At 41.8% G+C, this 19,654-nt stretch overlaps 1 protein-coding gene and 1 long non-coding RNA gene across 40 annotated transcripts in view; one reads left to right on the forward strand and one right to left on the reverse strand.

The window, feature by feature from the left end:
• PHC3 (polyhomeotic homolog 3) overlaps window positions 1-11,706 on the reverse strand; it is a 104,396-nt gene extending 92,690 nt beyond the window's left edge. For 21 of the 39 annotated variants that reach the window (XR_013413632.1, XR_013413631.1, XR_013413636.1 and 18 more), the window contains exons 1-4: window positions 11,665-11,706; window positions 8,699-8,864; window positions 2,509-2,664; window positions 1,310-1,387 (exon numbers count right to left, since the gene is read on the reverse strand). Coding sequence is in view for 18 of the 39 variants with exons in the window: in XM_077991669.1 (XP_077847795.1) it covers window positions 1,310-1,387; window positions 2,509-2,664; window positions 8,699-8,864; window positions 11,665-11,678 (414 nt within the window). In the remaining 21 variants the exon portion in view is untranslated. Of the gene's footprint in view, window positions 1-1,309; window positions 1,388-2,508; window positions 2,665-8,698; window positions 8,865-10,949 lie in introns of all 39 variants that reach the window. The other 18 variants (XR_013413648.1, XR_013413638.1, XR_013413634.1 and 15 more) reach the window with 2 other exon arrangements.
• Window positions 11,340-19,143, forward strand: LOC144339047 (uncharacterized). Its single transcript, XR_013413651.1, has 3 exons — window positions 11,340-11,473; window positions 17,507-17,559; window positions 18,953-19,143. It is a non-coding gene; the product is annotated as an uncharacterized LOC144339047 (long non-coding RNA).
• Window positions 19,144-19,654: the final 511 nt, after the last annotated feature.

Raw genomic sequence — 19,654 nt, forward strand, 5'->3', positions numbered from 1 at the left:
GACATTCCCATGAAAAAAAAAAAAAAAAAAAAACTATATGCTGACCACAGCATGTATTTAGCAAAGACCATACCCTTAGCTGAAGAAACACAGCACAATTTCGCCTTCAATTCCTTAAACTACAAACTATATTGTATGGGAGCCAATTTTATGAAGTATCAAAGTATTACCATTCTGGACCAGGAAAAAGTGTCTAGAAAGGACATTACTAGGTTTTCAAATAAAGGCAATTTGCTCCCCACCAGGAGACACCTTTAGTTGTCACACTAGAGGAAGGAGAAAGACCACAAGCTGCTGGTATCTAGTAGCTAGGGGTGCTGCTAAACATCCTATAATGTACACAATAGCCCCCGACAACAAAGAATTATCTGACTCATAATGTCCATAGTGATGAGGTTGGGAAACCTGGGACAAATGATGAAATGTGAATATGAACTGCATTGTATCCATGTTATATTTCCTGAATTTAATAATTTTTCCGTGGCTTCATAGAACAATAGCCTTGTTCTTAGGAAATACACATCAAAGTATTTAGGAATTTGGATTTAGGAATAAAGGAACATGTCTCAACTCACAAATGACTCAGAAAAAAATAATATGCACACATGTAGTGGGAAAGAATGAATGATAAAGTAATGGGGCAATATGCTAATAATTGATTAATCTGAGTAGAGTATATACAGAAATTTTTAAATTATTCTTGCAGTTTAAAATTATACCAAAATTAAAGCTAAACAAGTATTATCATGCCCATAAATTTATTTTACCTGGGAAGCTTTGCACAATTTCCCAATATATTTGTGCAATATAGCAAATCAGCTTTCTTTTACTCCTTTCTCAAAATAAATTACCCTATATCGAATGTATACTTGCAAATTGAACCCAAATAACTCATGTAAGCTGAAAGTATAATTTCTAAAATGTGAATGGCACAAAGTTAGAAATGCTTAGATGTCTACCAAGGACATGACATTCTATTGCATATCACAGTAAATTCATGGCCAATATCTCTGCATTGTATAGTTCAGGTTTTCAATACGCACTGAAAACTGAAACCACTTAAGATCTGAACATGATCAATGCAAAAAGATATACAAGAAATAATACAAAAGTATTTTTAAGACTCAGATTTTCATAAGTTTAACATTAGTTATGAATTCTTGAATTTTATCATTCCTATTTCTGGGCAATTGTTACTTTAAACAGCATGCAACAAATTATAATAATGGCTTCATAAATAACAAGTTTACTTTTGGAAAACAATTCTTTAAAATTTTAAATCCAGGAAAAAAAAATTTAGGGAACTTACAGACGTTTGGGACATACTTGACTGTTGTGTGACACTTCCTGTGGGAGATGTAGAAGGTCTTCCACTGGACAAACTTGCCTAAAATAGTAAGACTTTTATAATACATCGGTAAAAACCTAAAGTTAAGAACTTTCTGGTACCATGATAACACCAAACCACAACAATAAATGTCAAAAGGCCTATGCATGAAACAATTTTACAGTCAACATGGCTTAAGCTTTGGGTAAACAGATTTTTTAAGTACGAAAAAGCTGAATGGTGAAAATGGGATCCAAAGACTAGTCTTATTTTTATTAACTACTTTATTGTCAGTTTCACTTTACGGGTCTCTGTCATCTTTAAAGTGGAATCACTACTCCAGAGTTATGAAAAAGAAATTAGAGCTACAGCAAGTGCCAGTGGGTTTCAGTTTCCTAACTTGTATCACGAACATGTTATTTAAAATTACACTACTAAGAAGAAGCAACAGCTGAGAATCTGTTGGTAACAGAAATAAACCTTTTTCAGGTTCAGTCAACTGAGATCCTCCTCCGGTGAGGGGATTTAAGATTAAATCTTAACAGCTTCATTTAAATAGTACAATAGTAACAAAAATATTTTTAAAAAACAAGCATTTAATAATGAAATCCTGTTATCAGTGGGAATAATATGATTGGATTTTAGAAAGATGGATATACATATCTTTGTATAGATAATTTCTGGAGAAGTATGTATTAAATTGTTACAGTGGCCACCTTTGAAGAATGGGAAACAGTGGTAGGCAGGGTAAAAGAACAGTTTTACTTTATCTCTTATAAACAATTTAAAATCGTTTCATTTTTTTATTTTGATTTTTTAATGAGTATAATTACCTACATAATTTTTTAAATCTTATTTTTAGTAAAAATACAATTTATGTAAGCCTAAGTACTCACTGTTGTACCTAGAACTATATACATATAACAAAGCCACTAGTTGAAGTTCTCCAGTCTGGATAAAAAGTACCGAGACAAAAGCTAGAAACAGAGTAACATAAAAAACACAGCCCCTTTTTCTCAATTAACTTCTATTTGGCAACCTATTAATATATTTCCTTCAGGAAAAATAACCACAGGACATCTGAGAACTCTGAAATAATACCCAATGTATTTATTTTCAGTAACTACTTACAGAAAACAGAAACTTTGGTCTCATAAACTCTTAATTTGTTTTAGTCTTACCTGAACGGCAGCAAGGCTCTGAAGCTGGGAGCTGCTTAAATGCTGCTGCTGAAGAGCTGCAGTATGCAGCATTAAGTGCTGCTGTTGGGCTGCATACATTTGCTGAAGGTACTGAGCAGCTGAGCTGGGAGGCCGATGCAACGCCTGTTGAATTACCTGTGATAAGTCAATTGAACCAATGTCAAACCATAATCTCAACCTTTATCTTAATCAGAAAATGAAAATATAAAAAAGTAGCAGTTTAAAATTTCACTGTTTTAATACATAATATCATCAAGCTTATTAACATATCTCTTTCCTAGTTACATATCACTAGAAACCACTAACTTGTACACATCAAAACTACCCAGTGGGCTGGAAGCAGTGGTGCAAGCCTTTGGGAGGCCGAGGTGGGCGGATCACAAGGTCAGGAGTTCGAGACCATCCTGGCTAACATGGTGAAACCCCTCTCTACCAAAAACACGAAAAATTAGCCAGGCGTGGTGACACATGCCTGTAGTCTCAGCTACTCAGGAGGCTGAGGCAGGAGAATTGCTTGAACCTGGGAAGCAAAGGCTGCAGTGAGTGGAGATCATGCCACTGCACTCCAGCCTGGGCGACACAGCAAGACTCTGTCTCAAAAAAAAACAACAACAACAAAACCCAGTGGACAATTCACAAAAGACAGGCCAACTAAGCATTTCAAAAGATTTTCGATCTCACCAGTAGTCAAAAACTTACAAATTAAAACATGATACTATTTTCCAACTTTCAGATGGATAAAGATTTAAAAGACTATTACTACTACCTGAGGAAGCCAATACTCCCACACTGCTAGTAATAATTTAAGTTGGTATAACCTTTTTGGATAAAACTTGGTAGAATTCAGGGCTTGGGTGTGGAGAAAAATACCTTTACCATGCAGTCATTACAAATAGTAATGTAGATCGGTGCTGTCCTATACAGTAGTCACTAGTCACATGTGCCTACTGAGCACTTAAAATGTGGCCAGTGCAACATTAATTAAATTGAATTTTAAATTGAATTTTAATTAATTTTAATTTTAATGTAAACGTAACTTGTGGTAACCACTGACCACTATAGTGCACATTGCTGATACTGATCTATATTTACTAACAAAAAAAAATCAGTGGGTTACAAAATAGTATATAGAGTAAGATACCATTTTTATATTAAAATATTTGAAAGAATCAGGCCAGGCACAGTGAGTGGCTCACACCTGTAATCCAGCACTCTGGGAGGCCGAGGCGGGTGGATCATGAGGTCAGGAGATCAAGACCATCCTGGCTAACACGGTGAAACCCTGTCTCCACTAAAATTACAAAAAATTAGCAGGATGTGGCGGTGGGCGCCTGTAGTCCCAGCTACTTGGGAGGCTGAGGCAGGAGAATGGCGTGAATCTGGGAGACAGAGCTTGCAGTGAGCCAAGATAGCTCCACTGCACTCCAGCCTGGGCGAAAAAGTGACACTCCGTCTCAAAAATATATATATATTTGAAAGAATCCACAGGAAAACTTTCAAAGACCACTGATGAGTAGCTAGAGGTGATTTTTAGCTTCTAGTTCATACATTTCTATAAATGTCTGAAAATCTTACAATGAGTAGGTATTATTAATAATCATATAAGATTACAAAGCAGCTGGGCACATTGGTTCATGCCTGTAATCTCACCACTTGGGGAGGCCAAGGCACGCTGATCACCTGAGGTCAAGAGTTCAAGACTCGCCTGGCCAACACAGCGAAACCCTGTCTCTACTAAAAATACAAAAATTGGCCAGGCATGGTGGCATGTGCTGTAATCCCAGATACGGGGGAGGCTTGAAGCAAGGAGGTGGAGGGTGCAGTGACCAGAAATCATGCCACTGCACTCCAGCCTAGATGACAGAGCAAGACCCCATCTCAAAAAAAATGAAATAAAATAAAATTTAAAAAATTATAAAGCTATTTCTTCTTTAGAAAATTACTGAATAATTTTTAAAAATTTTAAATGTCAAATACCTTGTTTTGCTTCAACACTGAATAAAACTATTCTTACTTTAAAAATTCCTTAAAAAGTGTTAATTATTGTGAATATTTATTAGTAAAATGTAAAATCTGAGCCTGAAACTTCATAAATAAATATAGAAGTACTCTAGTAAAATCAGAGAAAACTCCTACACTTGTCCAAAAGGTTAAGTCAGAATAAGTCAATCCTATACAACCAAATCCAAAAGTCACACTGTGCTCACTGTGACTCAAACAGCACAGAACCCTAATCGCAGCATCAAACCAGAGTCTTCAAAGAGCTAAGAGAATAATAGTGCCATAATCCTATAGCTTGAGGGTCTCTCAGGACATCTTGAACCATAATACCATGAATCCTTTTATCTAAATTTCAAGAAAGCATATTTCTGTGTTATTGTTTATTTTCATGTGTTAATATCTCATCTCTCCAACTATAGACTGCTATGCCTGATACAAATTTCTGTCACAAAATCAATGGGAGCTTTTGACCCCTACCTGCAGGCAACTATAGGCCAGCATTAAGTGATTCAGTATTACAACAACATACCTTTTTTAGTCAGATCAATCTCTATTTGTTCTTCTAATTCCATAACAAAATTCTAAAATCACTGGACAATATCCAGAAAAAACTTCTAAAATCAAACTGAAATAACAAACAATCTATTTGATACATACTTTTGTCAGAGTATACTCATTTTTTCTGTTGTCAGCACAGTCTTTCCCTACTATTCAATGCTCAACTTATAGCAATGAGTAAATAAAAGTTATAGATACAGCACATTGTTCTTATTTATTATAAATTCTTATTCACCCAAGGAGGGTGAAGAGAATTCCCAGGACTGAAAATGAAAGCTGGAAAATTAAAGAATTACGTGTAGTTCAATAAATATTGACTGATTGCATTTTGGGAGAAGTAATTCTATGGTCTCATAAGAACCAGAGTTAGTGCTATTTATGAGATATATCTACATCTACGTATCTTTTTATTAATTTTTTATTAATCTATGCAGCTTAATTGAAAACTAGAGGACAAAATAGTATATTAAGCTATCATATTATCAGTCAGGCGTGGCAGCTCATCCCAGCACTTTGGGAGGCCAAGGCAGGAGGATAGCTTAAAGAAAGAAGGTCAAGACCAGCCTGGGCAACACGGTGAGATCCTGTCTCTACAAAATAAAAAAATTAGCCAAGCATAGTGGCATGTGCCTGTAGTCTCGACTACTCAGGAGGCTGAAGCAGGAGGATCACTTGAGCCCAGGGGGTTGTGAGCTGTGATCATGCCACCAGACTCCAGCGTGGGCAACAGAGAGAGAGAGGAAAAAAAAAAAAAGGGCCAGGCGCGGTGGCTCACGCCTATAATCCCAGAACTTGGGGAGACTGAGGCAGGCGGATTATCAGGTCAGGAGATAGAGACCATCCTGGATAACATGGTGAAACCCCATCTCTACTAAAAATATAAAAAATTAGCTGGGCACGGTGGCACGTGCCTGTAGTCCCAGCTACTCGGGAGGCTGAGGCAGAAGAATCACTTGGACTGGGGAGGTGGAGGTTGCTGTGAGCCGAGATCATGCTACTGCACTCCAGCCTGGGCTACAGGGCGAGACTCAGCCTCAAAAAAAAAAAAAACAAAAAAAAAACCTACATCCTTTTCCCTACATCCGTTACCTCAGCGAAAGGTAAAAAGCATTAAAACCCCACTCTGCATGCAAGTTTTAATTTCTGGTGAACCGGCTGGTTCCACTCCACAGTTACTTCGGAAAATTAAATCCGAAACCATAAAATAGTTAAATAGACATTATACTGGGGTATCCACCATGGAAACATGGAGCAGAGGAAGGACTATATTGCAAGCAGTTGTTTTCAGGGTAGATGCAATTACCCTGATTCCACCGAAAGAAAGCAGGTATAATAGAAAAAATAAGAATTCAGAGTGATTAAGGGCACAAAGGCTGAAGTCTGAGAACTAGCTAGGTGAGTTTGGGAAAGTTATTTAGCCAATTTAAAACATTTATTTTCCCATCAGTAAAATGGAGATAATAATAATAGCTCCTTCATAGAGGGATGGTAACTATTAATGGAGGTAATTCATGTAACATTTATCAAATGTTTGGCACGTAGTAATTATTCAATAAGTATTAGCTATTACTATCTACTGGAAACCTATAATGTGCCTTACACAGTTCTAGATACTTCATTTAATCTCAAAGATACTTCATTTAATCCTCAGAGTAACTAATGAAATAGGTAGTCTCACCCTCATTTTAGTTTTCTGAGGCTTAAGGGGATTATGTCTCATGTCCAAGGCTATATAACTCCTAAAGATAATGAAAACGGAATTCAAACAAAGCATAATAGAGTTGAAGGTCCATGCCTTTTTTTATATAATACCATATTGCCCCAACCTCCTCCATCATCATAAATGTTAACTAAGTAAACTTTACTTTCTCAACTAAGTGACTTCCTAGTTCAATATTCCCTTCCCCCTCTGCTCCTAAGGGATTTAGAATGGATCCTCCTGCTTACGGGTCTTAGGCCACCTGGGTTTAAAATGAACTTCATAACATATCTACACACCTTAACAGATCTCCTTGAGTCTATATTTTGAGTTCCAATATAAAATAGAAAAACCTACAGCCATTCTGCATGTTGGGGCTCTAGGTTGAGTGTCTTCACATTGCAGCAGCACCCTAGAGACTTTCCCCTTATAATTTTCTTTACACATAATCTTATAAACTACACGCTGACAAATGTAAGCCCTCTCAATACTATATATACATACATATATATATAAAAAAAAAATTTTTTTTTTTGAGACGGTGTCTCGCTCTGTCGCTCACGCTGGTGTGCAGTGGCGCAATCTTGGCTCACTGTAAGCTCCGCCTCCCGGGTTCATGCCATTCTCCCGCCTAAGCCTCCCACGTAGCTGGGACTATAGGTGCCCACCACCACGCCCGGCTAATTTTTTGTATTTTTAGTAGAGACGGGGTTTCACCGTATTAGCCAGGATGGTCTCGATCTCCTGACCTCGTGATCCGCCTGCCTCAGTCTCCCAAAGTGCTGGGATTACAGGCATGAGCCACTGCACTCGGCTTTTTTTTTTTTTTTTTGAGATGAAGTCTCACTCTTTTTGCCCAGGCTGGAGTGCAGCGGCGCACTTGGCTCACTGCAACCTCTGCCTCCAGGGTTCAAGTGATTCTTCTGCCTCAGCCTCCCAAGTAGCTGGCATTACAGGTATGCACTACCATGCCTGGCTAATTTTTGTGTTCTTAGTAGAGACGGGATTTCACCATGTTGGCAAGGCTGTTCTCAAACACCTGAACTCAAGTGATCTGCCAGCCTTGGTCTCCCAAAGCGCTGAGATTACAGATTTGAGCCACCACACCAGGCCTTTTTTTTTTTTTTTTTTGAGACGGGGTCTCACTCTGTCACCTAGACTAGAGTACAGTGGTGTGATCACAGTTCACTGCAGCCTTGACCTCCTGGGCTCAAGCAATTCCCCCACATCAGCCTCCTGAGTAGCTCGGACCACTAGCGCACACCACCATGCCCTGCTAATTTTTGTATTTTCTGTAGAGATGGGGTTTTAACATGTTGTCCCAGCTGGTCTCCAACTCCTGAGCTCAAGCTATCTGCCTGCCTTGGCCTCCCAAAGTGTTGGGATTATAGGTGTGAGCCACCACACCTGGCCAATAGTATGATTATTAATTAACTTTGTTGGCTGTTGCTGTGGTTGAATGTGTCCCCCAATTAAGTATGTGTTGGAAACTTAATCTCCAATGCAACAGTGTTAAGAGGTGGGACCCCTGAGGGGTGATTAGGCCATAAGGACTCTGCCCACATGAATAGATTAAAGGATATTTTAAAAGGGCTTGAGGCTGCAAATTTGTTATCTTGCTCTCTAGTCTTCCACCATGGAATGAGGCAACAAGAGGGCCCTCGTGAGATGCCAGCACCTTCATATTGGACTTCCCAGCTTCCAGAAACATGAGAAGTAAGTTTCCTTTCTTTACAATTACCCAGTCTTGGTATTCTGCTATAGCAACACAAAACGGTTTGAGACAGTTGACTCAAACATTAGTAATTCTAACTGTACATTTGAGAATATGAAACAATACATAAATCCGGCTTAAGCAAAAAGTAATATGACATTTAAGTCTTAGACTACCCATCACTACAGCTGAAATACCTGTACAGCATGTCGGTCTGAACCACTGTAGACAGAGATCTGTGGCTGCTGCATTCGAGAGGAGGAAGTGGTGATGGTGGTGGTGGTGGTACTGCTGGTTGTTGTTGACACAGAAGATGTTCCCGGGTTTGGCTCACTATCCATAGCTGTACTATGATCCTTAAATCTGGCAGGTCACACAAAGGGTTTGTATTGGTAAAAGCATTATCTTATGAGCTTTAAAGAATATTCATTCCAAAGAAATAATCAGCAGTAATCTAAACTGTTAGGAACGCCCTCATAAAAGAGAGCACAGAGTCCCTGTAAGCACTTAGAAGGGAAAAATACTTCACATATATGGAGCATATTTAATAGTTAATACCTACTACATTTGAATTCAAATGATTCAGAATATGTAACTCAGATAAAGCATAGCCAAAAGTTTATCTTTGCATTACCGAAAGATTTGTTTTAAACCAAAACAGGTGATGAGAGAATACTAAACTACCTAGGAAAATAAAAATTTAAGCAGTATCAGAGTATTTTAAAACACTTCTTTACATTCTTTTGATTACACTAATTATAAACTAAAGTCATTCTTACCTATACATTAGAACAGAATGCCTAAGGACTGTTTTAGTTTACCATATATACTTTGCTTAAACTAGCTTAGTTTACCATATATACTTTGCTTAAAAAATAAGTTCTTTTTAAAAAATGTTAAAAAGTATTTTTTTTAACTCACACTGGCTTTTCCCCAATCAGTCTACAACACTGTCCTTACTACTTCTAATGACTGAGTTATACTTATTAGCAGGTTGCTGTAAGAACACAGAGAAGCAGCTAACAGCAACTTCCCATATCCTTACAAAATCTTTTTCACAAAGAATTACTCCAGACTTTGAAAACATAAATTATGTCCCTTCCTCATGAATGGACAGTAAAGTACACTTTTATACCAGACTTTCTGATCTTTTCCCTCCAATACTATAATCTTACTTGTTGTACAAAATTCCACTAAATACGGAATCTGTATTTGAATAAATTCAAACATTTTAAGTCAATTCTAAGGACCTCCATATTGTTAGAAACCAGAACAGCAGTAGTTTTTGTCGGGTCAGAAATGTACCTCGAAGATGAAAAGCACACAAGAGATTATACTGGTTTTATCTTCCCTTTTTTTAAGGTCTTTTCTTCTGAGAAACTAAATCCCACCCACCCCACATTAGCAGTACTGACAAGAATGTAACAAGAACACTTTCTATTCCACAAAAAAACAAATGAATTTGGCACTAATTGGTACACATACACTAGTCCCATAGCGTTGCTTTTTTAAATACATATTTTCTTTGTTCTATATTACGTATGTAAACAGTATTTATATTCTCTGAGGAACCAAATGTAGAAAAAAAGAACAAAAAAAAAAACATTTAATAAGAGGAAAAGTGGGGGCCTTGAGTGGCGGTTTGCACCTGTCATCCTACCACTTTGGGGGAGGATTGCTTGAGCTGAGGAGTTCAAAGCCAGCCTGGGCAACATAGGGAAACTCTGTCTCTACAAATGAAAAATAAAAAATTAGCCAGGCCTGATGGCACAGGCCTGCGGTCCCAGCAGCTTGGGAGGCTAAGGTGGGAAAATCGCTTGAGCCCAGGAGGTCCATGCTGCAGCGAGCTATGATCACGCCACTGCACTCCAGCCTGGGAGACAGAGTGAAAGACGCTGTCACAAATAAAGAAAAAGAAAATAAGAGGAAAAGTGAAAGGAAAACCGTCAGAAAGAAAGCTGACTCCTCACTTACTTTTTGGATTAGTGAATAATTCATACATCTTTATGCTTCTGGTTTGGTTTTTTTTTTCCCAAACTGCCTTCCAATCAAATCACAGCATCATATAGTAACTGTTCAACATTATACAGTATTAGTGGTAGATAAGGTAAACTTTTTACCAAACTGCTGCCTGTCATACTACTACCGTATAGTGTACCAATGACATGCAAAAGGCGAGCTTAAGTTCTGGTCTTTTTAAAGTGTTAATCTGCTCAACCATGCCCTCCAATCCAAACAGTATGGTAAACAGTTCTAACTACGAACCAAAAATGGTCACAGAGAATCCAAATTCTAGGCGTAAGTCTAAACATCGGTGAGTGGAACTGGCCAAACCATCGCACTGCATTTTGAGGCCTGGCACAAAAGAACAATTTTGGAAACTCCACCGTCTAGGCATACTAATACCCGCAAAATACAGCCAGCAGTTCTGGCGCACAAGAGGCCTACCTAGGAAACAGTTAAGTTCTGGAGTCGTTAACTAAGCATAACGTCACACCGACACACAAGAATGTGGCCTGCTTGTGAGGCAGCAACGCTGCAGCCAGAGACTCGAGGGAAAGATCTTTCTTTCAGGGTGTTTTCAGCCTCACGAGACTTGCAAGCAGCCCCCGCCGCTCTCAGGCCCACGCTGGGACAACTCCTGCAGGCCTCCGGCACGAGGGTTGTGGACAGCCCCGCGTCTCGGGTTCTCCCGCTGAGGAGGAGTGGGGTGGTGCCGAGGCGGGAAAGAGCGGAAGGCGAAGGAGGCCTGGCAGTGCCCGCCCTGCCCTACGCAGCCTCCGCGGGCCCCTGCGCAGGCAGCCGTAACAAGGCTGCCCGCCGGGCCCACTTGCAGAAATGACAGCGCCTGAGGAGCCCACCCGGGCTCGTTCCCCGGAAAGCCCCAGCTCCCGGAGTCCCAACGGTGACCCTGCGCGCAAGGCCGAGCAGATCCGGGACCTGACGGCGGAAGGGGCGCTCCTGCCTGGAGGGTAACTGAACCCTAGAGTTCGCCTTCGCCCCCCGACACGGGCCTAGCAGGCTCCTCCACGATAAGACGGGTGTCGAGTCTCTCTTTCCCCACACTGCCCGCGAAAGAGCCCTGAGCTTTCCCCTGGGGGAACGTGTCGCTGCCCCAACTCGCCCCCCTAGTTACGACATCAGTCACCATCTAGTCACTCACTCCGCTTCCGCCATCTTCTCTCCTCCATCACTAACACGGGTTGCGCATGCGCCCCCCTGGAGGCGGCGGGCGGGGAGGGGAGGGGCGGGGTCGGCTCAGCCCCAGGAGCCCGAGGTCACGTGGGGTCCTCAGCTTCCAATCGCCCCCGCCCACCTCAGGAATTGCTCTCTCTGGAAAGTGACCAGGTTTCCCCAACTTAGATACTAGTGTCTACTCTCCAACCTCTCGCTTTCTCTCGTCCAAGATCTTCTTCTTGGGGAGGGATCTGTAATAAAGATATAAAAAGTTATCTTAGATTGTTAAATTTAAAATTTAAAGAATACGGGCGCGGTGGCTCGCCTGTAATCCCAGCACTTTGGGAGGTTGAGGAGGGTCTCTTGAAGCGAGGAGTTCAAGTTTGAGCCTTGGCAACAAAGTGAGACCCTGACTCTACCAAAAAAAAAACCCAACAACAACAATAATAATAATAAAAATTTTGAAGAATATCTAAAATATAGCAAAGTCTATGCAAACTGCAGAGTGGTTTCAAAGAAAATACCCACGAGGATTGAAGGCTGAGGTCTCAGGGGGAAAGGACATTCAGGGCTGGCTGCAGGGCTTGTTGCCTGGGAGCTTTGGAGTTTGGGGGTCCCAACAAGCAGTGCCTCTCTCCAGCTGAATGATAGTGTTCAGATGCCAGTGAATGAGTGGTTAAGGAATCATCCTGACTACCCTAGGCATATCATTCATGGCTTCAATATGAATTTGCTGAGCGCTTAGTAGGAACTGCAAACTTGAATACCACAAGTAACAAGCAGAAACAGCCACCAGTTTGCTGGTGTGGTCTGCTAAATGCTAACAACTCAGGTGTGTGAGACAAACACGTAAAGATGAGTAAAATAACACATTTCAATATAAATATGAAATAGTAAAGATGAGTCCTTGTCTTCCAAGAAGTAGCAGAGGGGGTTTTATGGACATTTGCATACAATATAATAAGTGTTCTGAAGGTGGGGACAATGGCTCACCCTCATAATCCCAGCACTTTGGGAAGTGAAGTTGGGGGGATTGCTTGAGCCCGGGAGTTTGAGACCAGCCTAGGCAACATGGGGAAACCCCATCTCTACAAAAACTACAAATATTAGCCGGATGTCATGGTGTGCACCTGTGGTCCCGGCTACTCAGGAGGCTAAGGAAAAAGTGTTCTGAAACAGATTTAGTAAGTGCTTTGGAAACTTTAAAGTTCAAGGTGTATAATAAATCTTTACCACCCTTTACAGAAAAAAAAAAAAAGCATATGAACCATAGACAATGTCTCTTTTTGCATTTTGTGAGATGATGGAGTCACAATAATTTCAAGAACTGAAAATGAAGTATTGATACAAATCCATCCTGAAGTGTAATATGGTCTAATGAAAAGTATACTTAATCTTAGAAATCCTGTATTCCAGGATGTGCCTAAGGAAGGGAAAAGAACATTTCCTTTCTATGTGAGCTTAAATTGTCCCTTTGCCTGCTTTTCCCATCTGGTAACATCTTTTTTATCTTGTCTTCCTAATAACAAGCAGTACTATCTACTACTACTTCTAGAATTCATTGAGAAAGTCTTTTTTTAAAAGTCCCTGTAGGCCAGGCACAGAGGCTCACTCCTGTTATCCCAGCAATTTGGGAGGCCGAGGCAGGCGGATAACCTGAGGTCAGCAGTTCAAGACCAGCCTGGCCAACATGGTGAAACCCCATCTCTACTAAAAATACAAGAATTAGCTGGGTGTAGTGGCACCCGTTTATAATCCCAGCTATTCCAGAGGCTGAGGCAGGAGAATCACCTGAACCTGGGAGATGGAGGTTACAGGGAGATAGTGCCACTTCATTACAGCCTGGGAAACAGAGTGAGACTCCATCTCAAAAGAAAATAAAAAGTCCTGTAGATGCTTTAAAATATTACTGCTTTTTCTTTCATTCTGACTTGCTCATAGATCATTGTTATTAAACTTTTTTTTTTTAATTGAGACAGTCTCGCTCTGTCATCCAGGCTGGAGTGCAATGACATGATCTCGGCTCACCACAACCTCCACCTCCCGGGTTCAAGCGATTCTCATGCCTCAGCCTTCCGAGTAGCTGGGATTACAGGCACGCACCACCACGCCCGGCAAACTTTTTTTATATTTTTGGTAGAGACGAGGTTTCACCATGTTGGCCAGGCTGGTCTCGAACTCCTGACGTCAGGTGATCCACCAGCCTCGGCCTCCCAAAGTGCTGGGATTACAGGCGTGAGCCACTGCACCGAGCCTTTTATTAAACTTCCAAGAATCGGCCGGGCGCGGTGGCTCACGCCTGTAATCCCAGCACTTTGGGAGGCCGAGGCCGGTGGATCACCTGACGTCAGGAGTTCGAGATCAGCCTGGCCAACATGGTGAAACCCCGTCTCTACAAAAAATACATAAATTAGCCCAGCGATAGTGGCATGTGTCTGTTATCCCAGCTACTCTGGAGGCTGAGGCATGAGGATTGCTTGAACCCGGGAAACGGAGGTTGTGGTAAGCGGGGATGGTGCCACTGCACTCCAACCTGGCAACAAAGCGAGACTCTGTCTAAAAAAAAAAACAAAAACAAAAAAGAAAACCATAACAAAAAAACCACAGAACTTTAAAGAATCAACTATACATTGGTATTGCTAAAACTATTTTGTTCAGAGAAATAAAAGTGAAGAAAGCACAGTCTTAGGCCTAAACATGGAAAATGCATAAATCAAAGATGTATTTGGGATACATAGGCCAAAATTGTTCTTTTTTATCCCCCTTTCGCTTGAACATCTAGGTCCTATATCCCTAGTGTTACCTCGTACAGATTGCCTTTAAAAATGAGAATATAGGCTGGGCACGGTGGCTCACGCCTATAATCCCAGCACTTAGGGAGGCCGAGACGGGCAGATCACAAGGTCAGGAGATTGAGACCATCCTGGCCAACATGGTGAAACCCCGTCTCTACTAAAAATACAAAAAAAATTAGCCGGGCATAGTGGCGGGCGCCTGTAGTCCCAGCTACTCAGGAGGCTGAGGCAGGAGAATGGCGTGGACCCGAGAGGCAGAGCTTGCAGTGACCCGAGATCATGCCAATACACTCCAGCCCGGGCAACTGAGCGAGACTCTTGTCTCAAAAAAAAAAAAGAGAGAATATATGTCCGGGCACGGTGGCTCATGCCTGTAATCCCAGCACTTTGGGAGGCCAAGATGGGCAGATCGCCTGAGGTTGGGAGTTTGAGACCAGCCTGGCTAGCATGGTGAAACCTGGTCTCTACTAAAAATACAAAAATTAGCCAGGCGTGTTGGCAGGCGCCTGTAATCCCAGCTACTTGGGAAGCTGAGGCAGAAGAATTGCTTGAACCCAGGAGGCAGAGGTTGCAGTGAGCTGAGATCACGCCATTGCACTCCAGCCTGGGCAACAGAGGGAGACTCCATCTAAAAAAAAAAGGTGGAGTGGGGTGGGGGGAGTATATGTTGGGTAAAATCAGAATAGTATTGTTTTTAGAAACATTTCGATGCTCAATACTTATTATAACAGCTAACACTTGTATTGCCTTTTATAAAGTGCAAAGGATTTCCATAAAACTCATTTGTTGATCTTCACAATAATTCTGTGATACAGTTATCATGATTTCCATTTAGCATGGAAGTATAGTGAGGTTCAAGGTAATTAAGCGCCTTGGGTGACTGCTAACGTGTACCAGAAGTGGAGTTCTAATTTAAGGTTGCCATCTCCAAAGCTAAGTTTTGTTCACTACATCATTCAGCAAACCACTATGCAAAACATTAAAGGGGACAAAGTATGATGAAAAACTACTCTCAAGAAACTTACCTGCCAGGCACGATGGCTTATGCCTATAATCCCAGCACTTTGGGAGGCAGAGGCAGGCGGATCACCTGAGGTCAGGAGATTTAAGACCGGCCTGGCCAACATGGTGAAACCCCATCTCTACAAAAATACGAAAATTGGTTGGGCACGATGGTCCAATCACAGCTACTCAGGAGGCTGAGGCAGGAGAATCACTTGAACCCGGGAGGCGGAGGTTGCAGTGAACCGAGATCGCGCCATTGCACTGTTGCCTGGGTGACGAAGCGAGACTTCGTCTCCCCCCCCAAAAAAAAAGAAGCAGCTTATCAATTGTCTGATCAAACAGAAGGTATTTCACCTCGATTATTTCCTAGGGGAAAAAAATGTCTATGGTATGCTATGCTAGCAGGTTGGACTTTCTCAATTTTTGCAGGAACCATTACCTTGGAAAAGTACAAAGATCCTATTTTATTTTAGAAAAACCCCTCTAGTTTTGTGAACGATGGATTGGAGGAAAGTGTAACTGGGGAGAGGATCAGTTGGGAAACTGTGCATTAATCCTTATAGAAATAATAAGGGTTAGGGGAAGGAGAGGGAGGGCTAAATTAAACTTTTAGTTCCTTAGTGGCACAGTCACATTTCGGGTATTCAATAGGTACAAACGGCTAGTGGCTACCATATTGGACAGTACAGATGTAGAACATTTCCATCATCACAGATAGTTCTACTGGACAGCACTGGCCTGGTCTGTTGATCAGGGGTTGCCAAACAACAGCCCACAGACTAAGTCTAGACTGTAACTTGTTTTTGTACTGCCTGCAAGCTAAGAATGGATTTTTACATTCTCTAATAATTGGAAAAAAATCAAAAGAATCATATGTTGTGACATGTGAAATTTATGGATTTCAGTGTCCATAAATAAAGTATTATTGGAACACAGCCACACTAATACCTTTATGTATTATCTGTGGCTGCTTTTATGCTACAAGGGCAGAGTTGAATAGCTGTGACAGACACCATGATGGTCCACAAAGCGTAGTATGTGTACTATCTAGCCTTTTTTTGTTTTGTTTTGTTTTGAGACCAAGTCTCACTCTGTTGCCCGGGCTGGAGTGCAGTGGCACTATCTCAGCTCACTGCAACCTCTACCTCCTGGGTTCAAGTGATTCTCTGCCTCAGCTTCCCAAGTAGCCGGGAATACAGGTGTGAGCCACCACGCCTGGCTAACTTTTGTATCTTTTGTACAGACGGGGTTTCACCATGTTGTCCAGGCTGGTCTCGAACTCAAACTCCTGACCTCAAGTGATCCGCCCACCTCGGCCTCCCATAGTGCTGAGATTACAGGAATAAGCCACCGCGCATGGCCCTATCTAGCCTTTTACAGAAAAAGTTTGCTGATTATTCTACATCATTGACAACCCTGCACTGGGTTCTTTCAGAGTGCTTAATAGAGCACACACACTATCGATGCCTCAGTTGGACCACAATTGCTCTCATAGGATATAATGTGATGAGACAAAAAGTCCAACAGACTTAGATCTAAATGCTGGGCTCACTCCTTTACCAAATGAGCCATGTGCAGCAAGTAATTTAATTGGTTCGAGTTTCTTGGGGTTTTTCTGGTTTTTGTTTTTGTTTTTGTTTGAGACAGAGTCTCATTCCGTTTCTTAGGCTGGAATGGTGTTGCGATCTCAGCTCACTGCACCTTCTGCCTCCTGGGTTCAAGCAATTCTCCTGTCTCAGCCCCCCGAGTAGTGGGGACTACAGGTGCCTGCCACCATGCCCGACTAATTTTTGTGTTTTTAGTAGATATGGGGTTTCACCTTGTCGGTCAGGCTGGTCTCCAACTCCTGACCTCAGGTGATCCATCCGCCTTGGCCTCCCAAAGAACTGGGATTACAGACGTAAGCCACCGTGCCCGGCCCAAGTTTTATTTTATAATGTGAAGAAAAAAGGGGATGATAATACCTCACAAGATTGTTGTAAAGTCTAAAAAAGTCTTCTCTTTCTTTTTTCATTTAATTCTTTTTAGAGACAATCTTGCTATGTTGCCCAGGCTGGCTGGAGTGCAGTGGCTTCTCACAGGTATGAACATAGCTCATTGTAGCCTTGAATTCCTGGGGCTCAAGTGATCTTCCTGCTTCAGCCTCCCGAACAGCGGGAACTACAGGCACTCACCACCATGCACCTATTTTTTTTTTTAACTATTTATCAAGGTCCTCCTTCATCTAGATTTGCTCAATAAATACGATTGAACATGCATAATAATCAATCAGTTTTAAATGCTTGTTGAGAGGATGAAGACTTGAATATTTGGTTGAATAAGACAAAATTTCAGTATAGCCTGTGAATTTGAATGACACATAGATAGACTTGCTTTCTCTTTAATACTCTAAAATCAAATACTTTTTTTTTTTGAGACAGAGTCTCACTCTGTCACCCAGGCTGGAGTGCAGTGGCCCAATCTGGATCTTGGCCTTGGCTCACTGCAAGCTCCACCTCCCAGGTTGAAGCAATTCTTGTACCTCAGCCTCCCGAGTAGTTGGGATTACAGGCGCACACCACCACACCTGGCTATTTTTTTGTATTTGTAGTAGAGATGGGGTTTCACCATATTGACCAGGCCGGTCTCAAACTCTTGACCTCAAGCCATCTACCTGCCTCAGCCTCCCACAGTGCTGGGATTGCAGGCGTGAGCCACCATGCCTGGCTCCAAATACTTCTACTAAACCAATTTTTTTCCTTTTTCTTTTTCTTTTTTTTTTTTTTTTTTTTTTTTGAGATAGAGTCTCATTCTGTCACCCAGGCTGGAGTGCAGTGGTGTGCTCTTGGCTCACTGCAATCTCCGCCTCCTGGATTCAGGCAATTCTTATGCCTCAGCCTCCCAAGTAGCTAGGGTTACAGGCTCACACCACCATGCCCGGCTAATTTTTTGTGTTTTTAGTAGAGATACAGTTTCACTATGTTGTCCAGGCTGATCTTGAGCTCCTGACCTCAGGTGATCTGCCTGCCTCAGCCTCCCAAAGTGCTGGGATTACAGGCATGAGCCACCACGCCTGGTCATAAAAGCAAATTTTATTTGAAACTGTCTTGCTACCTCTCACCTACTTTTGCAGTAGATCATTATGTTAATCATATGCTTGGCTGGGCACGTGCCTGTAATCCCAGCACTTTGGGAGGCCAACATGGGCAGATTACCTGAGGTCAGGAGTTCGAGACCAGCCTGGCCAACATGGTGAAACCCTGTCTCTGCTAAAAATACAAAAAATTAGCTGGGCGTGGTGGTGCACCTTTGTAATCCCAGCTACTAGGATTACTAGGGAGGCTGAGGCAGGAGAATCAGTTGAACCCGAGAGGCAGAGGTTGCAGTGAGCCGAGATCGCGCCATTGCACTCCAGCTTGGGCAACAAGTGCGAAACTCGAAACTGTCTCAAAAAAAATCACATGCTTACCGGTCTTACTTTCCCTTATATACAAGTGGGTGGCACTGTACACAGTTGGCTGTATCTCCCTTGGTGCTGAAGAGTGAAGAGTGGAAACAGAGCATTAGAGTTGGAAGGGACTTTCAAATTGATGTGACCCATACTGAGGAAGAATCCTTGGCAAAAGCAGAATCTGAACTCTGACCTCCTATCCTCTCATTCCAGAATTTTTTGCTTGGTGCCACAAGGCCTCACTACAGGTGTAAGTGCTCAATAAACACTTTTGGAGGTGTAAGTGCTCCAAAGTGCTCAATAAACACTTGAAGATGCTGTACACTCTCGTTTCCGTTCTGCTTTTACGCTTAGTTTCTGCTCAGCATTGTGGCAGCTTAGAAGCACTGTTGTAAAGCAGGGCTTTCGAATCACACAAACTAAGACTTGAATCCTGGCTCTACCATGCACCAGCTCTGTGACTTCTTACAATCCTATCAGCTCTATCTTCAAAATATAACCCCATCTCTGGCCTCAGCACTGTGAACATGCACAAATTCCTCAAAACACATATCAAATCTGACATTTTTTTACCACCTCCACCATAAATCAGCCTAAGTCAAGACACGATTTCTTTCCTGGACCACAGCAACAGGCTTCTGACAGGTCACCCGGCCTCTGTTCTTGTTCCTCTACAGTCTATTCTGCGTACAGTACCTTCAGGAAGAAATGTAAACCAGAGTGTCACTGTTCTCTCAAATCCCCCA

The sequence above is a fragment of the Macaca mulatta genome, chromosome 2 (assembly GCF_049350105.2).
Source record: "Macaca mulatta isolate MMU2019108-1 chromosome 2, T2T-MMU8v2.0, whole genome shotgun sequence".
NCBI lineage: Eukaryota > Metazoa > Chordata > Mammalia > Primates > Cercopithecidae > Macaca > Macaca mulatta.